This window comes from Neomonachus schauinslandi, chromosome 4 (assembly GCF_002201575.2).
Source record: "Neomonachus schauinslandi chromosome 4, ASM220157v2, whole genome shotgun sequence".
Lineage (NCBI taxonomy): Eukaryota > Metazoa > Chordata > Mammalia > Carnivora > Phocidae > Neomonachus > Neomonachus schauinslandi.
Window position 1 is genome coordinate 123,435,465 of NC_058406.1, and position 24,327 is coordinate 123,459,791.

General features: G+C 37.0%; 1 protein-coding gene across 1 annotated transcript in view; it reads left to right on the forward strand.

The window, feature by feature from the left end:
* Positions 1-23,002, forward strand: part of MCMDC2 (minichromosome maintenance domain containing 2) — a 31,780-nt gene extending 8,778 nt beyond the window's left edge. Inside the window, exons 8-14 of the mRNA XM_021688472.1 lie at positions 440-677; positions 6,249-6,454; positions 8,894-9,060; positions 9,567-9,746; positions 13,291-13,433; positions 17,210-17,319; positions 22,836-23,002. Coding sequence (XP_021544147.1) covers positions 440-677; positions 6,249-6,454; positions 8,894-9,060; positions 9,567-9,746; positions 13,291-13,433; positions 17,210-17,319; positions 22,836-23,002 — 1,211 coding nt within the window. The remainder of the gene's footprint in view (positions 1-439; positions 678-6,248; positions 6,455-8,893; positions 9,061-9,566; positions 9,747-13,290; positions 13,434-17,209; positions 17,320-22,835) is intronic.
* The last annotated feature ends 1,325 nt before the right edge of the window (positions 23,003-24,327 follow it).

A 24,327-nucleotide genomic window follows, 5' to 3' on the forward strand; every position in this document is an offset into this window, starting at 1 on the left:
CAGGATCATGACCTGAGCCGAAGGCAGTCGCTTAACCAACTGAGCCACCCAGGCGCCCAAAGGTGGTATTATTTTAAACATAGATATAGAAACAAACACTGCAATACAGGAGCCCCCTGATCTGGCTTTGTTCATACAGGTCTTAAAAGGAAAAGAATGAGGGATTTGCTTGCCCCCCACAGCCAGTCTATGTGGACACATGTGGTGACTGCTTCCTTTTATTATATTCCCTGGGATAAAATTGAGAGACCAGGGTGACCTCTAATCATAATGTAATATAATATATATAATAATTTAATATTATTATAAGAATTTGAATGTGGCATTACTAGAAGAACTATAATTTGATAATATTTTAGGTAAATGGAAGTAGAGATCTATAATGTCGTCTTCTTGTTTTAAAACCCTTTTTAATATATGTGTTAATATTTACTTTCAGTTCCCTCAGGAATTAGCGACAATTTCAAGTATCTTCTCTCTTTGACTTCCAGCTCATGCTGGAAATTTACGGCAATACTTGCCAATATCTTTGCATCACAAATTGTTCCTCCTGGGACTTACAATTTGCTCAAGCTCTGTTTGCTGATGAGTCTAGTACAGACAACTGACTGTAACAAGGAACTGAAAAATTGCCTGGATATTTTAATTATAACAAGTGATACTCTACTTGTAGACAGGTAAAATATGTGATATGAATGTTTTCAAATTATAAATTGGTCACAGATTTGCATAAATCCTTTCCATGAGCATTATTACAAGACAAATATTTAGAATTCATCTGGGCAGTATAAATATTTAAATAAACTTTTATTAATGAAGTTCAAAACTTTGAAAACAGGAATTGATAAATTGGATATTTGCTTTCAATATTTTGAGAATCTAACCACTCAGAATTTCAACCAATTTCCCCACTCAGACCTTTACAAATAAATGTATCCTTCACAGACTTCTTTTTCCCTCATTCCCTAGTTCATTTTCTGCTTTTGTACTTTGCTTTCATTTTAAAATAATCTTCCCCCCAACAGCCAACAAGCCATTGTCTTATTTTTCTCCAAGATTCCATTCAATAATACTGATGCACTGTGTCCAAATAAGTCTGTGAAAAGTGCCAAAATTACTGTTTGGGGACTATCACCCTAACTTTGGAATAAACTTCCACTCAGCATTTTGGGGCTCCCCACTAGCAAGTACTATTTCTAAAATTACTTAAATGTTCAAAAGCCAGGGATAAACTTTTTTTTTTTTTAAGATTTTATTTATTTGACAGAGAGAGACACAGCAAGAGAGGGAACAGAAGCAGGGGGGGTGGGAGAGGGAAAAGCAGGCTTCCCGCTGCGCAGGGAGCCCGATGTGGGGCTCCATCCCAGAATTCTGGGATCATGACCTGAGCCGAAGGCAGATGCCCAACGACTGAGCCACCCAGGCGCCCCCAGGGATAAACTTCTTATATTAATACCTTGGATGAATTTGTAAAGCAAAAGCAAATTTATAGAATGAATTTAAAATTTTAAAAATGCAAATTTAACTTAATTGGACAGATGATGTTTTGCTAAAATTAAATTAAAATTAAATTGCAATGTAAATGTGGTACTAACTGCAACAGATTGCACCAATTTAATCTTCTACTGATGAGCATGGGAGTATTTGTTTCCTCACAGCCTCACCAACACTGGGTATTATCAAACTTTTAAAGTCAGCCATCTGATGGGTGGAAAATGGTATTTTATTTTAATTTGCATTTTTTTTAACTAGGCGTAAGTTTTAGTATCATTTAGAGTTTGTTAAACACTTTTATTATTTTTTTATGAACCTCCTTGACTCCTGTCCACTTTTCTATTAAATTGTTTATTTCTAAATGATTTGTGATATCTCTTGTAAATGAAGGCCTTTGCCTCTTTTCCTGTTTGTCATTAACCTCTGGCTTTTCCTGTGGTATTTGGGGTGGTATGAGAGATTTGGGGGGGTTGTTTTGTTTTTTAGTTAAAAATTATATATAGTGAAATAATCAAATCTTAAGTATATACTCCAATAAGTTTTTTTTTTTTTTTTTTAAAGATTTTATTTATTTATTTTGACAGATAGACAGCGAAAGCAGGAACACAAGCAGGGGGAGTGGGAGAGGGAGAAGCAGGCCTCCTGTGGAGCAGGGAGCCCGATGCAGGGCTTGATCCCAGGACCCTGGGATCATGACCTGAGCCGAAGGCAGACACTTAACGACTGAGCCACCCAGGCGCCCTAGAATTTTTTTTTTTTAAAGATTTTATTTATTTATTTGAGAGAGAGAATGAGAGACAGAGAGCACGAGAGGGAAGAGGGCAGAGGGAGAAGCAGACCCCCTGCTGAGCAGGGAGCCCGATGTGGGACTCGATCCCGGGACTCCAGGATCATGACCTGAGCCGAAGGCAGTCGCTTAACCAACTGAGCCACCCAGGCGCCCAGTATACTCCAATAAGTTTTGACACGTGCTTACATTGTGATAGCCACCACCGCAATAAAATATAGAACATTTCCATCACCTCAGAAAATTCCTTCACTTAGTTCCTATCTCCATAGGTGATTTCTGTCACCGTAGGTCAATTTTCCTGTTCTTGAACTTCATAAAAATAGAATCATACAGTGCATACAATGCATATTCTTTTGGGCCTAGTCTCTTTTATTCTACACATTTTTGAGATTGATCCAGTTGTGTATGTCAATAGTTCATTGTTTTTATTGATGAGTAGTATTCCATTATATGAATGTACCAAAATTTGTTTATCCATTCTCCTAGTGATGGACATTGGGTTTTGCATGTTTTGACTATTATAAATGAAGCTGCTGTAAACATTCCTATACAGGTCTTTTTGTGGATGTGTGTTTTCATTATCTTGGATAAATACCTAGGAGTAGAATTGCTATGTCATTAGGTAGATAAATATTTATAAGAAACTGCCAAACAGTTTTCCAGAGTGGTTATACCATTTTACATTCCTACCAACAATGTAAGGTTCCAGTTGTTTCTATCATCACCAACACCTGGTGTTGTCAGTCTTTCTCAATTTAGCCATTCAGGTGCATGTGAAATGGTATCATATTATGGTTGTAATTTTCATTTCCCTGATGACTACTGATCTGAGCTCTTTTATATGTGCTTATTGGCTGCTCATGTATCTTCTTTTATGAAGTGTCTGTTCAAGTCCTTTGCCCACTTTTAAGAGGGGCTGTTCTAGGGGCACCTGGGTGGCTCAGTTGGTTAAGCGACTGCCTTCGGCCCAGGTCATGATCCCGGAGTCCTGGGATCAAGTCCCGCATCGGGCTCCCGGCTCAGCGGGGAGCCTGCTTCTCCCTCTGACCCTATCCCCGCTCATGCTGTTTCTCTCTCTCTCTCTCAAATAAATAAATAAATAAAATCTTTAAAAAAAAAAAAAAAAAAGAGGGGCTGTTCTAGATATACATCCTTTGTCACATATATGTACCAAGAAATTTTTGTTTCAGTCTAAAGCTATTATTTTTTTTCTTAAAAATGTCTGATGAGCAGACTTTTTCATTTTGATGAAATTCAATTTATTGGGTTTCTTTAAGTTTAGTGTTTTCTGGGTTCTGGGTTCTGTTTAAGAAATCTTTGCCTACGGGGCACCTGGGTGGCTCAGTTGGTTGAGCGACTGCCTTCGGCTCAGGTCATGATCCTGGAGTCCCAGGATCGAGTCCCACATCAGGCTCCCTGCTCAGCGGGGGGTCTGCTTCTCCCTCTTCCCTCTCGTGCCCTCTTCCCTCTTGTGCTCTCTGTCTCTCATTCTCTCTCTCAAATAAATAAATAAAATCTTTAAAAAAAAAAAAAAAAAGAAATCTTTGCCTACAGGGGCGCCTGGGTGGCTCAGTCATTAGGCGTCTGCCTTCGGCTCAGGTCATGATCCCAGGGTCCTGGGATCAAGCCCTGCATTGGGCTCCCTGCTCCGCCGGAAGCCTGCTTCTCCCTCTCCCACTCGCCCTGCTTGGGTTCCCTCTCTCGCTGTGTCTTTCTCTGTCAAAAAAAAAAAAAAAAAAAAATCTTTGCCTACATTAAGGTCATGAAGATATTCTTTTATATTTTCTCCTAGAAGCATTATAGTTCTAGCTTTTATATTAGGTCTGTTATCCATCATAAGTTAATTTTTGTATATGGTGTGAGGTAGGAGTCAAGGTTAATGTTTTTTCCTATGCATTTATACAGTTTTTCTATACCATTTGTTGAAAAGATTTTCCGTTCATCATTGAATTGTTTTGACACCATTGTTGAAAATCAGTTGAACTGGGTATAAACTAGGTATAAAATTGAACTGGGCAAAAATCTGTTTGAACTCTTTCTGTTATTTTGACCTATTTGTCCATAATTATGCAATACCATACATTTTTGATTATTGTGTAGCTCTATGTTGTTTTGAATCAAGTGGTGCAACTTTATTCTTCATTTTCAAGATTCTTTTTCACTGTTTTAGGTCCTTTGCATTTTCTTATAAAGTTTAGAATCCTGCATTTTCTTATAAGGTTTAGAATCCATATGTTAATACCAGTCTCTCACCCACCCCCCAGAAAAGGCCATTAAAGATTTTTGTTGAAACTGCATTTAACTTATAAATCAATTTTAGTGAGAATTTATATCTTAACAATGTTGAGTCTTTTGATCCATGAATATGGTGTGTATCTCCATTTATTTAAGTCTTCCTTAATTTCTCTCAGCAATGTTTTGTAAAGGTCATGCATATGTTTTGCTAGAGTGATTTCTAAATATTTGAAAATATTGATATTATTAAAAATAGTAGTATTTTATTAATTTTTTTAAAAATATAAAAAATTTAAAAAAATAAAAATTTTTTTTAAAAAATATTTTATTTACTTATTTGACAGAGAGAGAGAGCACAAGCAGGGGGAGTGACAGAGGAAGAGGGAGAAGCAGGCTGCCTGCTGAGCAGGGAGCCTGATGTGGGGCTCAATCCCAGGACCCTGGGATCAACCTGAGCCAAAGGCAGACGTTAAACTGACCGAGCCCCCCAGGCGCCCCCTTGTATCACTATTTTTAAAAATTTCTCATTGGATTCCAATGTGTAGACAGACAAGTTTGAGACCCATTGTTCTATATAATAGGTTCTCAGCCGTCCTGCATATTAGAATTACCTGGGAGAATTTTTTTTTCCTTTTTAAGTAGGTTCCATGCCTGGAGCTCATCATGGGGCTTGAACCCATGACCCTGAGATCAAGACCTGAGCCAAGGTCAAGAGTCGGATGCTTAACCGACTGAGCCACCCAGGTGCCCTACTTGGGAGAGTTTTTAAAAAAATTTATGATTTTGGCTCACCCAAGAATGGTTTGGGGTGGGGCTTGACATTGGAATTTAAAAAATCTCCCCAGGTGATTTCAGTATGAGCTGGGGTTGAAAACCACTGCTTTATAGGCTTGCAAAAGTTTCTTTCTAAATCTCATTCCCCCATTTTATATATCTTCAAACTAACATCCATATTCCTTGGAATGGCATATACACTAGAAATTTTATAGCATCTACCTATCCATATTTAAAGAATACTGCTTCATCCTCTTTTGCACTGGATGTCTATGTCAGCTCATCATAGTTGATTGCACCAGCAAGCTATGATTTCTGTGGGAAGGTTTTGAAAGCTAAGACAATCATAATCCTTTCTTAGAATTTAAATTTGAGAAATGAAGGGGCTGAGGCAATTGGCAAAGAGATCAGAAAACAGAAAGATGTATCAAGAGTTACCATGATACATAGGCAGCAGGGATAGTCATTATGGGCTACTGGCAAGCCTAAATGTGAAAATTCTGAATAAACAAAAGAAAGCAATCCATAAAGAGGAAGGCCCAGTTCAAATGTCATCTCTCTGTAGCTTTCTCTGACTTCCTTCCAGGAAGAAATAATACTCTCCTATGAATGTTCTCATGAAAACACATTGTGTTTTAGTTTTTTGTTTATGTTTCTCTTTCTAGGCTGTGAGCTTTCTAAGTTAAGGACCATGTCTTATATATGTTTTTATCCCTAGAAAAGGTGCTCATTAGGGGCACCTGGCTGGCTCAGTCAGTAGAGCATGCAACTCTTGATCTCGAGGTTGTGAGTCTGAGCCCCATGTTGGGTGTAGAGATTACTTAAAAATAAAATATTAGAAAAAATTTTCATTAAACACTGACTCAAATTAAATTTAATTATGTAGTTGTTATACATGATCACTTTTGAAAATCAAACATTGAATAATAGTAACGAGTAATTTATTTTTTCCTAGGCTTTTGAATTTTAGTATAAACCTTGTGCCCCGTGGTATACGTCATCCAGTCTCTACTGAAATTTTTCCTACTCTATCCAGAAATAAGTATGGAACTGGCGCAGTTAGCATTCAAGCTGGCAGTGCTTTGCTAGCTAAAGGTGGTATCTGCTTTATGGGAGACTTGGCTTCACACAAAAAAGATAAACTAGAACAGCTTCAATCAGGTGAACAATATTTTTTCTAATTAATTTTTACCTGTTTAACTTACAGTCTCATCAGTGTCAAGGAGTTACTTAACAGTTAAGATTGTATTGTACACATTTTAGGAATTGAGAAATTATATTAAATGATACTTCTCATTTTACCTTTATTAATAAAAAGAGAGGAATTTGATATACAAATGCACTGTTTTAGCTTTTGCTCTCAGTTGTGCTAACATGTGAGTTTTTATTGGCCCAGATTTCTTTTCTTGTCTTTCTGTTATAGCTAGGACTTCCACTCTGATGCTGAAAAACTGTGGTAAAAAGAGACATTCTTGTCTTGTTCCTCATCTTTGCAAGAAACTTTTGAGTTTATCACCATTAAATATGATGTTAGCTGTAGGTTTTTTGGTAGATGTTTTTTTCCAAGTTGAAGGAGTTCTCCTCTATGGTGAAATACACATAACATAAAATGTACGATTTTAACCATTTTTAAGTGTACAATTCAGTGGCATTAAGCACATTCATAATGTTATGTAATCATTACCACTCTCCATTTCCAGAACTTTTCATAATTCCTAACAGAAACTCTGTATCCAGGGATGCCTGGGTGGCTTGGTTGGTTAAACGTCTGCCTTTGGCTCAGGTCATGATCCCAGGGTCCTGGGATCAAGTCCGACATCAGGCTCCTTGCTCAGCGGGAAGCCTGCTTCTCCCTCTGCCTGCCACTCCCCCTGCTTGTGCTCTGTCTCTCTGTCTCTCTGTCTCTCTCTCTGACAAATAAATAAATAAAATCTTTAAGAAAAAAAGAAACTCTGTACCTATTATACAATAACTCCCTATTCCCTCCTACCTCCAGCCCCTGGTAAATTCTATTCTACTTTCTGTCTTTATGAATTTGTCTATTCAAGATCTCTTATTGTTAAATAAGATTCCATTTTATATATATACCACTTAAAAAAAATTCATTCATTTGTTGAGGGACACTTAGGTTGTTTCCATCTTTTGGCTATTGTGAATAATATTGCTCTGAACATTGGAGTCCAGGTATCTGTTTGAGTCCCTACTTTCAACTCTTGGGTATATACCTAGAAGTGGAATTGCTGGATTATAAGGTAATTCTATGTTTAACCTAATGAGGAACCACCAAACCGTTTTCCACAGTGGCTATGCAATTTTACATTCCGATCAGTAAAGGATGAAGATTCTAATTTCTCCACATCAGTCCTATTACATTTCATAAGTAATAAAATATATTTTTTAAAGATTTTATTTATTTACTTGAGAGAGAGAGAACAAGCAGTGAGGAGGGACAGAGGGAGAGAGAGAGAGAGAGAGAGAGAAGCAGATTCCCTGCAGAGCAGGGAGCCTGATGTGGGGCTCGGTTCCCAGGACCTGGAGATTGTGACCTGAGCCGAAGGCAGACACTTAACCGACTGAGCCACCCCGGCGCCCCAGTAATAAAGTATTTTTAAAGGAAAAAGCTTTATATATTAGTACATTTAACAGCAGCTTTTCCCTTGTGTTTGATTAACTTTTAGTTTACACTGGGCCCACATAATAAGTAGGTGGCCCTGGCTACTAGAATGGCAAAAATTAAAAAAATTGACAACAAATATTACCAAGGATGTGGAAAAACTGGAATTCCTATATATTTTTGATGAGAGTATAACATAGTACAACCATTTTGAAAACTGCTCTGGCCTTTCTATAGAGTTAAAAATATATATTTATCTTATGACCCAAGAGAAAGATAAATATAGACAAAAGACTCTGTTATCATGAATGAAGAGAAGACTAATTTGAGAAATATTTGAAAGATAGAATCCTAGGAATTGGATTGAATCTATAGATTGAATGGTTATAAGGGGTGAAGGATGGCTAGAAAGGAGATTTTGTTGCTTCTACATTTTTTATTTGGGCTTTAAGTAGTTGAATAGTGATACCCCTAATTGTGAGTAATGCACACAGAGTTATTTGAGGAGAAGAAATGATGAATTTGGTTTTCAACATGTTGGATTTGAGATATATTTTCCCCTAGTCATTGTAGTTTATATTTTCTCTAAGTCTTACCCTCTTCCCTCTTAAATGCATGTCCTGCTTTCTTTTTTTCCACATAAAAGAACATTGCTTAATTTCAGCCCCCCTTGTAAGCATGACCTACATAACCAGTCTCTTAACCCTCTGCCTATTCCACCCAGACACTGACCATAATTCCAGCTATATGCTTTAGATTATTGTTCTCATTAAGTCATGGGACACATAAACGTTCAAATATTTTTCTTGTTCTTTTTATGGCAGATCCTCTAATTTAGCCACATCTTACAAAACAACCAAATTTACTTGTGTCTTTACTGTCCAACATTTAGAGAGTAAAATTCTATACAATAATATGTTATTAATTTGTGGATATATAGACCAAAATGAACCTAAATAGTAAATGCATAATGTCTTTTGACTTAGTTGTGGAAAGCAGAAGCATCACAGTATACATCCCAGGAAAGAAGTTTGGGGATGATGTTAATCAACAAATGACTTTTCCAGTTCAGTGCAGTTTTTGGTCTTTTGTTGATATGGATTCATCTTCAAGGAAGAATATGCAGAAAACCAACACTCTAATTGGTCAGATGGTAAGGTATATGTATATTTTATTTTTAGAATGTTGTTCAGGGAATTTAATCACAGATTTTAATCTCAATGTTTTTGTTGTTCTTAATGTTTTATTAACCCATTTCTATCTTTAATCGGGTACTAGAACTAAATAATGATGCAATTGTTTGAAAATTTTCATTTTTTTAGTCATGCAAAGTGAGTGTCTGTTTACTAGAAATTATTATTTGAATAGGCAGTAGAGTAGGCTTTAATGAATAATGTGTAAGAAAATAATAAAGAGCATTCAAAAAATTGGTCATATTAAGTTCCCATGATACTCAGGAATCACTTTAAATAATAATTAGTAGTAACAAATAATAAAACAAAAATAGTTATATAATTTAATATAATAAAATATTTTAATAATATAAATATGTTAATAATTTAAATAATTATAAACAATACTTAATTTATAATTATTTCTAAAGTGTTTGTGGAAATGCCAGAATTTAATGTTTGTCTTTTACATTTTCATTTGATGTAGGATTGCAGTTTGATTCCAGCTAATCTCCTAGAGGCATTTGGATTATTGATTAGCTGCAATGAATCATCTCCTTGCTACCCACTTCTTTCTACTGTGCAACATACTTTAAAGAAAGCCATTGATCCTGAAGGGCAGCTTTATGTAGCTTCTAAGAAGTTCACAACTGAAGATTTTGAAAAGGTACAGGTAGGAAAAATGAGTACCAAGCATACTTGTGCAATGTTTCTCAACTGAAATAGAACTCACTTGAGCTCTCAGTTTTCTTTATTTAGATTTCTTTTATTCCAAGTCACTTTCAGCCTTTAAATATTTTAAGGACATTGTATAGAAAATATTTAGGATTATAAATAAATAAAAAACTGCATAAGGACATAAATATTAAAATGTTGAGTTAATTCTTTGCACCTCTGTCCAAATAGCTTTAAAAAATCTCAATAAAAAGAAAACCAATAGAATATTTCTATGGAAAATTATGATGAGAGGCTATACAGGTATACAGTTATTTACATTTTACAGATTATTCAAAGGGATTTACTTTATGTAAATGCCTTCAGAGTTCTGACTTTAGAGAATACCTGTCATGACTCACTAACCCATTTCAGTGTCCTGCCATGAAAACATGGGCAGCATGTTCAGAGAACCTGAGAGTAGGTGATATAAATTAGTAATGATTTTTGTAGCTATTAAAGGTACACAAGTATCTACAAGTGACAACCTTGTAATATTGACTATTGAGAAATCTATCTACAGTAGAGTTAAAGTACCTAGATAGGATAGATAAAGGGCAGGAATACTGGGAGTGGGAATCTATGAGTCATTAAAAATTTTTTTTTCATACCTGCCTTCCTTGTAGGTAGACTGCATGGGTAAAAGGAAAAGTGAGGTGGACTTAAAACGGAATTATGAGCATTGTTTATTCACATAGCTTAGAACAGAAAAAGAATATGGTAAATCAGGTATTTTTGTTTTATTTATTTATTTGACAGAGAGAAAGAGGGAACACAAGCAGGGGGGAGAGGCAGGCAGAGGGAGCAGCAGGCTCCCTGCTGAGCAGAGAGCCCAATGTGGGGCTCAATCCCAGGACCCTGAGATCATGACCTGAGCCAAAGGCAGGAACTTAACCAACTGAGTCACCCCAGTGCCCCAAGAGAGAGAATCCTAAGCAGGCTCCATGACCAACACAGAGCCCAACATGGAGCTCAATCTCACAACCTTGAGATCATGACCTGAGCCGAAATCAAGAGTCAGACGCTTAACCGACTGAGCCACACAGGCACTCCTGTTTGTTTTAATATATAAGAAAAAAAGTAGTTAATCTCTAGGAATTAGGGTACTAAATATACCGACACACTAATGACCTAGAGAAATTTTTGCCCAGTTTTTCTCTGAAAAACAAACAAACAAAACCCCTTGGGATTTATTATTTACTGAATCCTTTATATATATGAGCCTACTTCTGCTCTTTTATGTTCTCACAGAAAAATAAATCTTCTTTAAATAGTTTTTCATTTAATTGAGATAAAAATAAGATACAAGAAACCATTAAGGGACAGTTTAAGTGCTAACCTGGGTGGTGCTAACTCTAAGTATTTTAGGAATTCAGGAAGGAAGATGTCAAGTAGAATGCAAGAGTTGGGAAGACTTCAAGGAGGTGAGATTTGGGGGCACCTGGGTGGCTCAGTTGGTTAAGCGTCCGCCTTCGGCTTAGGGCATGATCTCAGGGTCCTGGGATTGAGCCTCACATCGGGCTCCCTGCTTGGCGGGAAGCCTGCTTCTCCCTCTCCCACTCCCCTGCTTCTGTTCCCTCTCTCGCTGTGTCTCTCTCTGCCAAATAAATAAAATCTTAAAAAAAAAAAAAGGTGAGACCTTAGTTGAGCCTCAAGAAAAGGTAAGATTTAGATGACAGGAAGGATGGACATCCTAAACAGGAATGAAAGTAGGAGCAAAGACAGAAGTAGAAATGAATATACATGGAAAACTATGAGAAGACATAGCTGACTGGAGCAAAAATTAGAGTCATTGGGATTAGGATTTGGCAAATTTACAATAAGCCTTGAAGCTCAGGCAGAAAAATTTATAGTTGATTCCTCAGACTGTAGAGAACAGTTGGACTTTATTAGAGTTGTGAAACAGCAAAAATGATTTCTCCAGAAGATAAATCTGTCCATTACGCAAAACAGATTGGATGTAGTGTGTCAGAGCCTGGGCTCTCCAGGAGGCTGACCAAGATGAATTTAGTGTGCCATTGTTTATTCAGGAGTGCTCTTCTAGCTCTTCTATTAATACCTGTGGAAGGGAGAAGGAAACAGGATTGAGCAGAGAAAGGAGTCAACCTATGATGCAGGCCCAAAGATAGCCCTAAAATGAGCTCTGGAGTTAAAGAGACCCACCAGAATTGTTTTGCTTTGGACAGAAATAGACTTTTTTGGTAACACTTGCCCCACTTCTACCTCAGTCATTTGATATGGGCTTTCTTGAGGCATTCCTAAAGAGGTTGATACCTAGCGGCCAATGCTGACAGCACTCCCAGGAGCTGGGAGCAAATCCTTTCCTGAAGGGGGAGATAGGTGGCACATTACTGTGACTCCATAGGATAAAACCTAGAGAGGGCTACTGAGATTATTAATAATATTATTATCCAGTTCTTAAGGTCTAGAGGGAACTGTGGAGTGTAAGGAGAATAAAGAAGACAGGACATACCTAATACAGGACATATCCAGATCCTTTAAAAGATTGTATTTAGGGGGCGCCTGCGTAGCTCAGTCCGTTAAGTGTCTGCCTTCAGCACAGGTCATGATCCCAAGGTCCTGGGATTGAGCCCCACATCGAGCCCCACATCGAGCCCCACATCGGGCTCCTTGCTCAGTGGGGAGCCTGCTTCTCCCCTGCCTGCCGTCCCCCCTGCTTGTGCTTGCTCTCTGTCTCTCGTTCTCTCTGTGTCAAATAAATAAATAAATAAATCTTTAAAAAAATAAAAAATAAAAAGTTGTATTTAAAATATAATATTATAGTTAATAGCAACCTTATTATGATTAAATTTTCCTTTCGATTCTAAGTTGAAAAAGCAGAAAACAAACAGGGTAGTGAAAAGTCTGGAAATGATGTCACAAATTAAGGATTTAAGGGACTGGGAATCCTCAGAAAGAAAAAAAGCACAAAGCTCAGAGAAGACAGTGCTAATCATTATGTTGAAGGCTTGTTCTTTCCTGGAAGTCTTAATCTCCAAGGCCCACCTTCATAGTGGTTAACACAGTGCCTCCCACATTGCTAGCGTTCAGCTGTGTTCTTTAAAAGGAAGGAAAAGAAGTAACGTGAAGGCAGGTAGCTCTACAGCCCATGAGAGGAAGTTTTAAGGAAATAAATAGTCAAAGAATTAAAGCTATTCATAGGGAAATGAGATGCTGGGGGAAGCCTCTCTCCCACTGAAAGGATCTAAGTGAGCCTTTACTCCACTGGAAGCAAAGCCTTGATCCTCATTCAAATATGTTGCACAGAACATTTCTGCACTAAGAGGGAGGAAGAGATTACTCTGGCTAAACCTTAACCATATTTACAAGTATAAGACGATGATTTAAAGTGCTCAATGACTTTGAGATGGTCCCAGATATTTAATCAACTTTGATGTAAATAAAATATGCAAACTTTGGATTCTTGTAATAAAGATTTTATAATAAAGTTTGAATTTAAGTTTGAATTTCTTAAATTTTTCACACTTTTAATTTAGCTGCTGGCTTTTGCAAAGAATTTGAATGTAGAATTCAGTTTGGAGGCAGAAAGAATGATTCATGGCTATTATCTAGCAAGTCGAAGAATCAGAACAGATTCTATAAGTGGATCAAAACTGTCAGCATCTGCATTAAAATACTTGTAGGTATTCAATCTAAAATTTTAAAGCCAGTATTGACTTTTAAATGATGTGTTTAATTAATTTATTTATGTTTCACTTGTTTCTTTCTTTCTTTGATTGCTAGTTGGTTGGTTTATAATTTACCTTACTCCAAAAGATTTTAAGGTGATATAACAATTCCTTTTGTTATATTGTTACATCATTTGAACCTCCAATATTTGTTTTCATGAAATTATTTTTGTATTAGAACCTCTGTATAAAATGTGTCTAAGTAAAGTGCACTGATTTCAAATGCAAATGATTGTTTTTTAAAATATGGCTTTTTTATATTCCAGGTATTTTTTAGTCGAACCTAGAAAAAATTCTTCTTAAGTACATTGTTCCCTGTACTTTTAAATACTTCAATAGACTCATCTATTATTGTTCTTTGAAAAGTTATTTTTAAAAACTAATTTTTATTATAAAAGTAAAGGATGGACACAGTAAAAGTCCAAAATAATGAGTAAGGTGTCCAGCTAACTCTACCCATTGCTGTTCCACTCTCTAGAGAGATAATCACTGTTAACGGTTTTTGTGTATTTTTCCAAAACTTATCCATTCAAATACTAGCATGTACAAACATATGTAATTTAAATATATGATGTATATTAAATACATACTTTATTTGAATATGCTATATATTTTTAGATGAATATGTTACTTAAACATATTATATGTATAGACGGTCCCCGACTTAGGATTGTTCGACTTACGATTTTTCAACTTCATAATAGTGTGAAAATGTACATGTTCGGTAGAAATCATACTTTGAATTTTGAATTTCTATCTTTTTCCCAGCTAGCAATATGCAGTAGGATACTCTCTCCTACTGGACAATGGGCTGCAGCTCCCAGTCAGCCACAAGATTAAAAGGGTAAACAACTGGTACACAGACACCATTCTGTATCCATGCAGCCATTCTGTGCTTCACTTTCAGTGCAGTATTCAATAAAATATGTGAGATAGTCAACACTTCATTATAAAATTGGCTTTGTTTAGATGATTTTGCCCAACTGTAGGCTAATGTGTTTTCAGCACTTTTAAGGTAGGCTAGGGTAAGCTATGTTTGGTAGGTTAGGTGTATTAAATACATTTTTGACATGATATTTTTAGTTTACAGTGGGTTTATTGGGATGTAAACCCATTGTAAGTTGAGAAAGATCTAAATATAAATATATATTCATATGGATAGATCTTTTCCTTCTGCCCAAGTGGAATCATGCATGGTTTACATATTATATTATAATATTATCAGAACATAAGGAATTACCTTATTCTGTTTTAATAGCTGCATTATAGTTTTACTGTGTTCCAGTGTGGCTGTACCATAATTTAAACAGTCCCCTATTGATAAACCATTACTTCTAAATTAATGTGTAATTTCAAACAAATCATGAAGTTGGACCAGGGGTAAAATAATCCATTAAATAAATAAATATCTTGTTATAACTGCAATATAAAATAAGTGAAGGACTGGCAGGAAATGTCAGATAGAGGTCTACAAAAGATAAATATATTTAGTTAGCTTTCCTAGCTGTATATTTATCTTCATAGACCTGAAAAAAAGTGCTGAAGATAAGATAAGGCAGAAGTCAACTGTGATGTTTTAAAATGGTGAACGGAATTTTGTTGTTTTCCATTTTCTGAAGGAATATTTAAAATATTCAAATCAGGGGTGCCTGGCTGGCTCAGTTGGTGAACCATGCAACTCTTGTTCTTGGGGTCATGAGTTCAAACCCCACATCGGACATGGAGCCTACTTAAAAAGAATTTTTTTTAAACAATAAAATAAAATACTCGAATCAATACTCAAATAGTCAAAGCTTTGAAAATCCTATTTTCTTATTTTTTTTCTCTGTAGCAAAAAGATATTTAAATTCATATCTCAGTTTACATTTGTTTTTTTTTTGTTTTTTTTTTTTTAAGATTTTATTCATTTATCTGACAGAGAGAGACACAGAGAGGGAACACAAGCAGGGGGAGAGGGAGAAGCAGGCTTCCCACCAAGCAGGGAGCCCGACGCAGGGAGCCCGGTGCAGGGCTCAACCTGAGCAGAAGGCAGATGCTTAACAACTGAGCCACCTAGGCGCCCCCTTAGTTTACATTTGACTATACTGATCCAAAAATAAAGCAGAGTTAAATTTAATGTGATAACTCTACTTCTTCCCATTGTAGAAATAAACACTAGAAGTGGAGATGGAGTTTAGGAAATAACAAAGTGAACTCAGAAGAGTCATAAACTTTAAATTTTTCTCCTGCTTCTTCTATAGACAGTTACCTAATAAATAACACCATCCTTGCTTTTCTAGAGTAGAGCTGAATGGTACTCTTTTCTTGCCCTGAAAAGCTTTATACATATTCATTTGGGGTCAACATTTTTAGAAGGAGCTTAGGTGAGGACATCAGGAACATTATAGTCAAATTTGAAAATAACTCTGGAGAGATCTCCGTAGACTCAAAGGATGATCTTGGTCTAACCAAGTATGAATGGATAAGAAAAGGTTGATGTCTTAATATGAAAAAAACTTGAGGTTTCATTCTTTTTATGTTTAATATGGGTAAACAATTTAATATGGCTCTTAATAATACTGTGAATTCAGGTTGTGTTAATAGAATATAGTATCTAGAGTAAAAAAAAAAATGCTTGTTCTGCCTCACCTCTACATTGTTGGTTAAATCACACCTGTAGTACTGTACTGAAAAAGAATATTAACCAAATCTGGTCATGAGGAAAGTAGCCAGAATGGTGAAGGGCCTGAAAATGATGTCTTATGACATATTAAAAGAGCTAGGAATATTTTATCTTAGAGAAAAGAAAATGTAGGGCATTTAGGAAATTTTTCTTTGAATATTTGAAGAGCTGTCATATTTAAGAAGTATTACGCTTGTTTTATAATCTCAGAAAACAGAACCAGGGACCAGTGGGTAGAAATTTCAGTGAAACCAATTTCAGCTTAAATTTATATAATCTTTGTGGGTGAGTCCCAAAATTTTCAAATGCTTTATTTGAAATCATAATAACTGTGAATTATTATTGTCCCCATTTTATACCAGAGCTTCAAAAAAATCCCAGAAAGTAAATATGAAGTCACACAGCTAGTAAATTCTAAAGACTTAGCCCAGGTTTTCTGATTTCCAAGTTCAGCAATCATTCAAATACATTACATATGCCAAATGAGAGCTTGAGGGAGATTTTTTAGGTAATCAAAAGTTAGTTTAAAAATAAAAGATAAAGGACTGGCTTCCTAGTGAGCCCTAGGAAAAGTTCAAAAGAGACTGGACAATAAGTAGCCTGAGATATTGTAGAGAAAATTCAGTTATCTGATGGGAGTCTGAACTTTAAGGTCTCTTCCAAAACTAAAATTTCAAGATTCTATGAGGACTTTAAATAGATGAAGAACTGGAAGAAAACACCAAAGATATCTATAAGAGATATTTAGTTACGTTAATTTTCCCAACTGTGTATTTATCTGAACAGAACTTGGGGAAGAGGGTGTAGAATAATAAAAATAAAGACAAGTCAGGGTGGAAACCAAGTCTTTGATAACAAGTCAGGATATTTGCTTGTTCTGGAATAGTCTATTGAACTTGGTAGGAAAAACATGCTTTGAAAAGAAACTGAATTTTTTTTAAGTAAAAATATGCTGATCTTTAAGGTATGGCTTATGTACACATATGTCTTGGTTTGTTCCTGCCAAAATATATATTATCTTTATAATATCAACATATTTTGATTAGCATCAGTTTTCTTTTTCAGAGTTTCCCTAGCTGAATCCCATGCTCGACTGAACTTAAGGAATAAAGTGCTTAAAGAAGATGCACTAATTGCAGCCTTATTATTTGAAACATCTCTCACACTGAAATATGGTAATCTATTAATTTGTTTTGTTTTGTTTTAAGATTTTATTTATTTATTTGACACAGAGAGAGAGATAGCAAGAGCAGGAACACAAGCAGGGGGAGTGGGAGAGGGAGAAGCAGGCTTCCCGCGGAGCAGGGAGCCCGATGGAGGGCTTGATCCCAGGACCCTGGGATCATGACCTAAGCCGAAGGCAGACGCTTAACGGCTGAGTTACCCAGGCGCCCCAAATTTGTCAACGGTCACTATAAATAATTATATTTAAATATTCTTAGTCTGTTAAGATAAAATGTTATATATATCTTAAGTATTATTTTAAAGAATAATAAATTTTTATCAGGTAAGGCCTGTTTGAATTTGAACACTTACTGATTGTTTATAGGTAGTATCATCTGTTAAGTTCCTTATGGTGCATGATTGCTTGGATATTTAAACTTTTGCAACACTTACAGAATTCTGAAAAAACATGTACTTAATTCAACACATGAAGTGATTTTAAATTTATCTTCCTTTTAAAATAACATGGAACATTTAATTTCCAAGCAGCCCCCCTCAATGGAGTTAGGCACATAGCCAAAGAAAACGTGATCATCTGGCATCACCACCTTTCTGAATTGCTAACTATACCAATCATGTGACTATAGCATTTAATTATTTGAAATGAATATGAGTTTATTATGGTTTTGTTAATAAAAACATAAAAGGGCTCTTACAGTAAGAGTAAAAAGAGTTATTCTCACAAAGGTCTTTGTTGAATTGGATGAGACATTAATTTTGATAAAATATTACCATCCTTGAAACCAAACTTTGGTCCCAACCTTGGGACTTAAAGATGTATTAACACTGACTTTTCTGTGTGTATATGTTCAGTGCTTAAATTTGTCTTAAATTCAATTTATATGGTAATAACTTTTTGCAAAGATTCATTAGAACATTAGAACTTTGTTCTATAATTATCTAAATCAAGCATTCTTAACCTGGGATTCATGAATACGGAGAGAGTTCTAGGGGCTCATGAATCTCTAAATTCTGTAAAAATTTTTGTATGTATGTGCTTTACACCTTTATGCTTACAGAAATGAATGGTAAGTTTTATTAAGTATGTCTTACAGGTTCATGATCCCCAGAAAAAGTTAATTATCATCCTGAATTAATTTTATGTACTAAAAGAGATAAACATTGGTTCCCAACCAATACTAAATAAGAGGAATGATACAAAAATATTTTTATTTTTAATTTGCTTTATCATTTATATTCTTCTTCTTTTTTTAAGATTTTATTTTTTTTAAGTAATCTGTACACCCAGTGTGGGTCCTCAAACTTACAACCCTGAGGTCAAGAGTCCATGTTCTACTGACTGAGCCAGCCATGTGTCCCTATCTTTTACGTTCTTCTTATTCTGTACTTAAAAGCATTCTTTTTGGGGCGCCTGGGTGGCTCAGTCGTTAAGCGTCTGCCTTTGGCTCAGGTCACGATCTCGGGGTCCTGGGATCAAGCCCCACATCGGGCTCTCTGCTTCTTCCTCTCCCTCTACCTGCCCCCACCCCTGGCTTGTGCTTGCTCGCTCTCTCTCGCTCTTTGTCTCTCTCTCAAATAAATAAATAAATTCTTTAAAAAAAAAAGACTTAAAAATCAATATGAAGGGGGGGAAATAGGAGGGGGAGATGAACCATGAGAGACTATGGACTCTGAGAAACAAACTGAGGGTTCTAGAGGGGAGGGGGGCGGGGGATGGGTTAGCCTGGTGATGGGTATTAAAGAGGGCACGTTCTGCATGGAGCACTGGGTGTTATACGCAGACAATGAATCATGGAACACTACATCAAAAACTAATGATGTAATGTATGGTGATTAACATAACATAATAAAATAAAAATAAATTAAAAATAAACTAAAAAAAAATCAAATTCATTATGAAAACAAAAAGTAACTAAAGGAAAAAAAATCCTCACAGAGTTTTATTTTCCTCAGCAAATGCTTTCTTAAATGCTTCAAGAAAGTCTTGACAAAATTATTACCAAGTGAAAATTGCCATATTCTACCACAGGAGTCCTTAATATTATAATACCATAGTTTTTAAGTTCAAAGACACACATTTTTGTCTTCTTATGGATATCTAGTTGTGTCTTTTTTTTTTAAGATTTTATTTATTTGAGAGAGAGAGCAGAGGAGGAGGGGAGGAGCAGAGGGAGAGGGAGCAGCAGACTCTCCACTGAGCACGGAACCCTATGCAGGGCTCCATTCAGGGCTTGATCCCAGGGTCCTGGGATTGAGCCCCACATTGGGCTCCTGCCTCAGCAGGGAGCCTGCTTCTCCCTCTCCCTCTGCTCTCCCCCTGTTCATTCTCTCTCTCTCTATCTCTGTGTCTCAGATGAATAAATAAAATCTTAAAAAAAAAAATAAGGGCGCCTGGGTGGCTCAGATGGTTAAGCGTCTGCCTTCGGCTCAGGTCATGATCTCAGGGTCCTGGGATCGAGTCCCGCATCGGGCTCCCTGCTCCTTGGGAGCCTGCTTCTCCCTCTGCCTCTCTCTCTCTCTCTCTCATGAATAAATAAATAAAATTAAATAAAAAATAAAATTAAATAAATAAAAAAAGAATGTTTTTTTTTAAAATATTTTATTTATTTGACAGAGAGAGACACAGCGAGAGAGGGAACACAAGCAGGGGAGTGGGAGAGGGAGAAGCAGGCTTCCCGCCAAGCAGGGAGCCTGATGTGGGGCTCGATCCCAGGACCCTGGGATCATGACCTGAGCCAAAAGCAAATGCTTAACGACTGAGCCACCCAGGCGCCCCAAAAAGATTTTTAAGTCTTAAGCAAAAAACAATGTTAAACCTCCTTAAATGTTACTTTAAACATAATAAGAAATTGGAAAAAATAACAGTAGGAAATTGATCCCTACTCAGGGACATTTTTCTTGGATACAAAAACCAATAGGTTGGCTCATGAACTAGATTTAGAAGCTGGGGCAGAGGGAAGAATTAAGGAAAACTCCCAAGCTTCTGCCTTGAGCAACTGAGTGGATCATGGTATCATTTGCCAAGACTAGCAAAAAAAGAGAAAAAGGGTTGGGAGAAAAACCAAATGACAGATATAAGTTTGAGGCATCCTACAGAGATACCAATAGACAGATACAAGAATCGTTTAGATGAGAGTTCTAATTTAGAAATTTAATTTGGGAACCATCAGCACAGAGATGGTACTCATAGGCATGGAATGGATGAAATCACCTGAAATCACCTAGAGAGAGACTATACTAAGAACTCCAAGGATGGCCCTTGAAGAATTCCAATATTTAGAAATGGGGTTGAGGAGGAGGAACTAACAAAGGAGAGCTGCTACTGAGAAGTAGCAGCTAAAATGTAGAAAGAAAATCACGTGTAGTTATAAAAGATTAGATTTGGCAACCTAGGGGATATAGGTGTCAGTGATCAGAGCTACTTCAGTGGAGTGGGATTTGGGTGGGATAAGAAGTGAGGATATGGAAATAGCACACATAGACAACTTTGAGATGTTTGACTATAAAGATGGGGAAGAAAAATAGGGTATTAGCCAGAGAAGGATGTGTGCTCCAAGAAAGGATTTTTTTAAGATTTTATTTGATAGAGAGAGAGGGAGGGAGGGAGAGAGAGCAGCAGCAGTAGAGGGAGAGGGAGAAGCAGACTCTGATGCTGGACTCGATCCCAGGACCCTGGGATCATGACCTGAGTCGAAGGCGAGGCTTAACCGTTTAACAGGCTCCCGAGGATTTTTTTTTTTTTAAGAATAAATAGATCTTATGATGTGCAACAGAGAGTAAACTAATGATACTACAGAATCAGGGGAAGATCAAAGGAGTAAAATCCTTTAAAAGGTGAGAGAGGATGGGATCCAGAGCACATGTGTAGGTATTGGCCTCTAATAGAAAAGTCAGTTCATTTTATAGGAGGGAAGACAAATGGATACAGAATCAGGTCTGTCGATTTGGTCATATACTCTACACAAGGTCATCAGCTAAAAACAAAACATTTGAGGAGAGAATGGAATATAATAGTCACGTTGTGGGGGACAGAAGAACAGTTGTGCTAGACAAACCCAGCAGGGTTGTCTGGCAGTTCAAGTGCCCATCCATTTGAGGTTTCTGATTCATTTAAAGTGAAACCAAGAAATGCCAATTAGGTGATTTTCTGTCTAGCAGCCCGAGTGCAGGCATAAAGCAAACGGTTGGGCTCATGCAGAGCTGAGGTTTTGATAGGCGAGTGTGACAGAGTGTTGCAGGCGGCAAGGGAGTTGGGGGACTGGCTTGGGAGAGATTCTTAAATAGGTTAAAAAAGGAAAGTGAATTGAAGGAAGCTGATTAGAAGCCTTGGAGATAAAAGACCTAGAAGCTGGAAGTAGGTAGTGTAGGGAAAGGGGACATTTGAACTAATGGTTAAGTTTTTGGTGATACCAGTTTCCTGTGACCTTACTATGCATAGTGGAGGTAGAAGGGAAAAGGTCAAGACAGGGAGGTCTGGAATTAAACGAGTAATTCACATGGAAATCACTGAATGGCAAGGTATTAGGGAAGAGAGGAAGATTGTGAGCCATGTGCTGAGAACTGGTTGATGACTTTACCATGGAAGGGAAAGGGTAATAAGCCCAGGGGGCACTGGGCATTAGAGGAAAGATTTTTATTCAGAGGAAAGCAGGGGTGAGAATGGTCTGGTAGCTGCAAGGGGGCAGCAAGTTAGGCACTGTCTCTGTCTTGTGATACTAAGGTATGAGGTGTTTTGAGAAAAAGCAGCTTCACCTGAGAGCCACAGGGAAGAAGGCAGTGTTCTCAAGGGACAGCAAAGATTCAGGTAAGATAAAGGGAGTAATAAAGGGAGCAGTGACAGAAGTCTGAGGCTATATAAGTATTTACTGAGGACAGACAGATCTAGGAAGAAAGGCACTGTCTGCTTGGCTAGCAACTGTATACCTGGCCAGTCACAGTGTAGGTGCTCGTTCACTGAATCAACAATGAAACATACAATGATGTCTTTATCCTCAATCATCCATTTAACCTTTATCAAAGTGTTTCCCTACCTTCTAATACCTTCTCTCCCTACTACTTCCACCTCCTCACATCACTATTCAGGTTCAAAACTGTAATGATTACGTCGAGATAACAAATTTCTGTAGTTTCAAAACTTTAAAATGTAATCAACGTATTTCTTCTTGGCGCCGGTAAGTTTGTGCATGTACCCAAACTTGTCTCATGAGTCTCAAAAACAGGTCAGCTTTACATGATTATTAATATTCTAGTAAGGGATGCCTGAGTCAGTCGGTTAGGTGTCTGCCTTCAGCTCGGGTCATGATCCCAGCTCGATCCCAAGGTCCTGGGATTGAGTCCCACATCAGGCTCCTTGCTCAGCAGGGAGCCCGATGCAGGGCTTGATCCCAGGACCCCGGGATCATGACCTGAGCTGAAGGCAGATGCTTAACGACTGAGCCACCCAGGCGCCCCACACATTTAGCATTTTAAGGAATTCTCATTTACACTTTTTTCCTTCTTTACTTAGGGGCCACTGTATTTTGTGTTGCTCCAAATGCAGTATTTCCATTTGAATTGTATAACGAAGAATATTTAGAGCAAAGGGATATCTATTTGACTCAGTGCCAACAGCAGCTCCAACAGTTTATTGCCACATATGGACCTGGGACAACTCTTTTCACTAGTGATGAATAGCCAATCTGAGGACACTATTTTCTTCATATTTAAGTTAAATGTGATTTTGAAGTAATGCTTCAGGTAGTACTGTGTACAGTAGTATGTTAGAACGCTATCCTGAATGTATGAAATATGGTCTCAGGATGAAAGAGTTACAAACTAAGCAATGTAAAATATCACTTTTGTGTAGTTCCCACTATTTGTCACAAGATGGCAACAACACTTTAAATGAGAACATTTACCTACAAATAATCATTTTAAACCATTTTTCTTGCACCTGTGAACCTGACAAATGGTAACAGCAATTTCTTTTAACAGAAGCCTCAAATTTAAGGAGCTTTCATACTTTATTATATAGTGTTATGTCCATTATGTCATTTTGGAAGCCCTAATTATGGAGTAAGGGAAAGCTTGTATATTTCCCATTTTCTAAGCCAGGTTAAATGGAAAAAAAAAAAGGAATTTAAATCAAATCAAAGAGCAAGAATTGGCTCTTTAAACCTAATTGGTTACAGGAAAGGTACCAAAAGGTGAAGAAACCAATTTGCAAACCCAGTTTGTTTTTGGAGGGAAAAGATCTACTCTGAAAGGTGGGGCAGGGGGTGGGTTGGGGAGAGTAAGACTGTGAGAAAATATACTTAACTTGAAAAATTCCCAAATCCTTTTCATTTTCCAAAGCTTGAGAGAAATTCTAAAATAAATCAATCTTACTAAAAGGAAAATGCCATCACAAAATGACCACCTATTTTACCCAGATACTACCATGCTGATTCTTTAGAAACTGGTACCTCATGGAGCTTAACCATCTCTCTATGGACCTTTGACATATTATTCAAAAATAGTGAATATTCACTAGTCCCAGACACTTGCGTTCAGAAAGCAAAGCTAGTTTTTTAAAAACAATTTACTTATTACAGTTCTGTAATTCTAGTCAAGACCTTACTTTGTGGCTTCTTTGTTGCTGTATAGGTTTTGTACTGTTTGACTTGCCATAGTGAAATTGGATAAAGGCAGGTAATTGATATGCTGTGGGACTCAACAGGGGAAAAGCAAGATTTACCTAAGTCTCCAGTTAGGAATTCAGTTTTAGAATTTTTTCTTTAAGATTTGAGAGCACAAAAGGTGAGAGGGAGCAGCAGACTCCCCGCTGAGCAGAGAGCAGCTCCATCCCAGGACCCTGGGATCATAACCTGAACTGAAGGCAGACACTTAACCGACTGAGCCACCCAGGCAGCCCCTAGTTTTAGAATTCTTGTAAATCCTCAAGTCCTGGACAGACTGGACTGTCCAGTCACTATTTTCCTTCAGGTAACATTTGTACTAGGACCTGAATTACTTTTTTT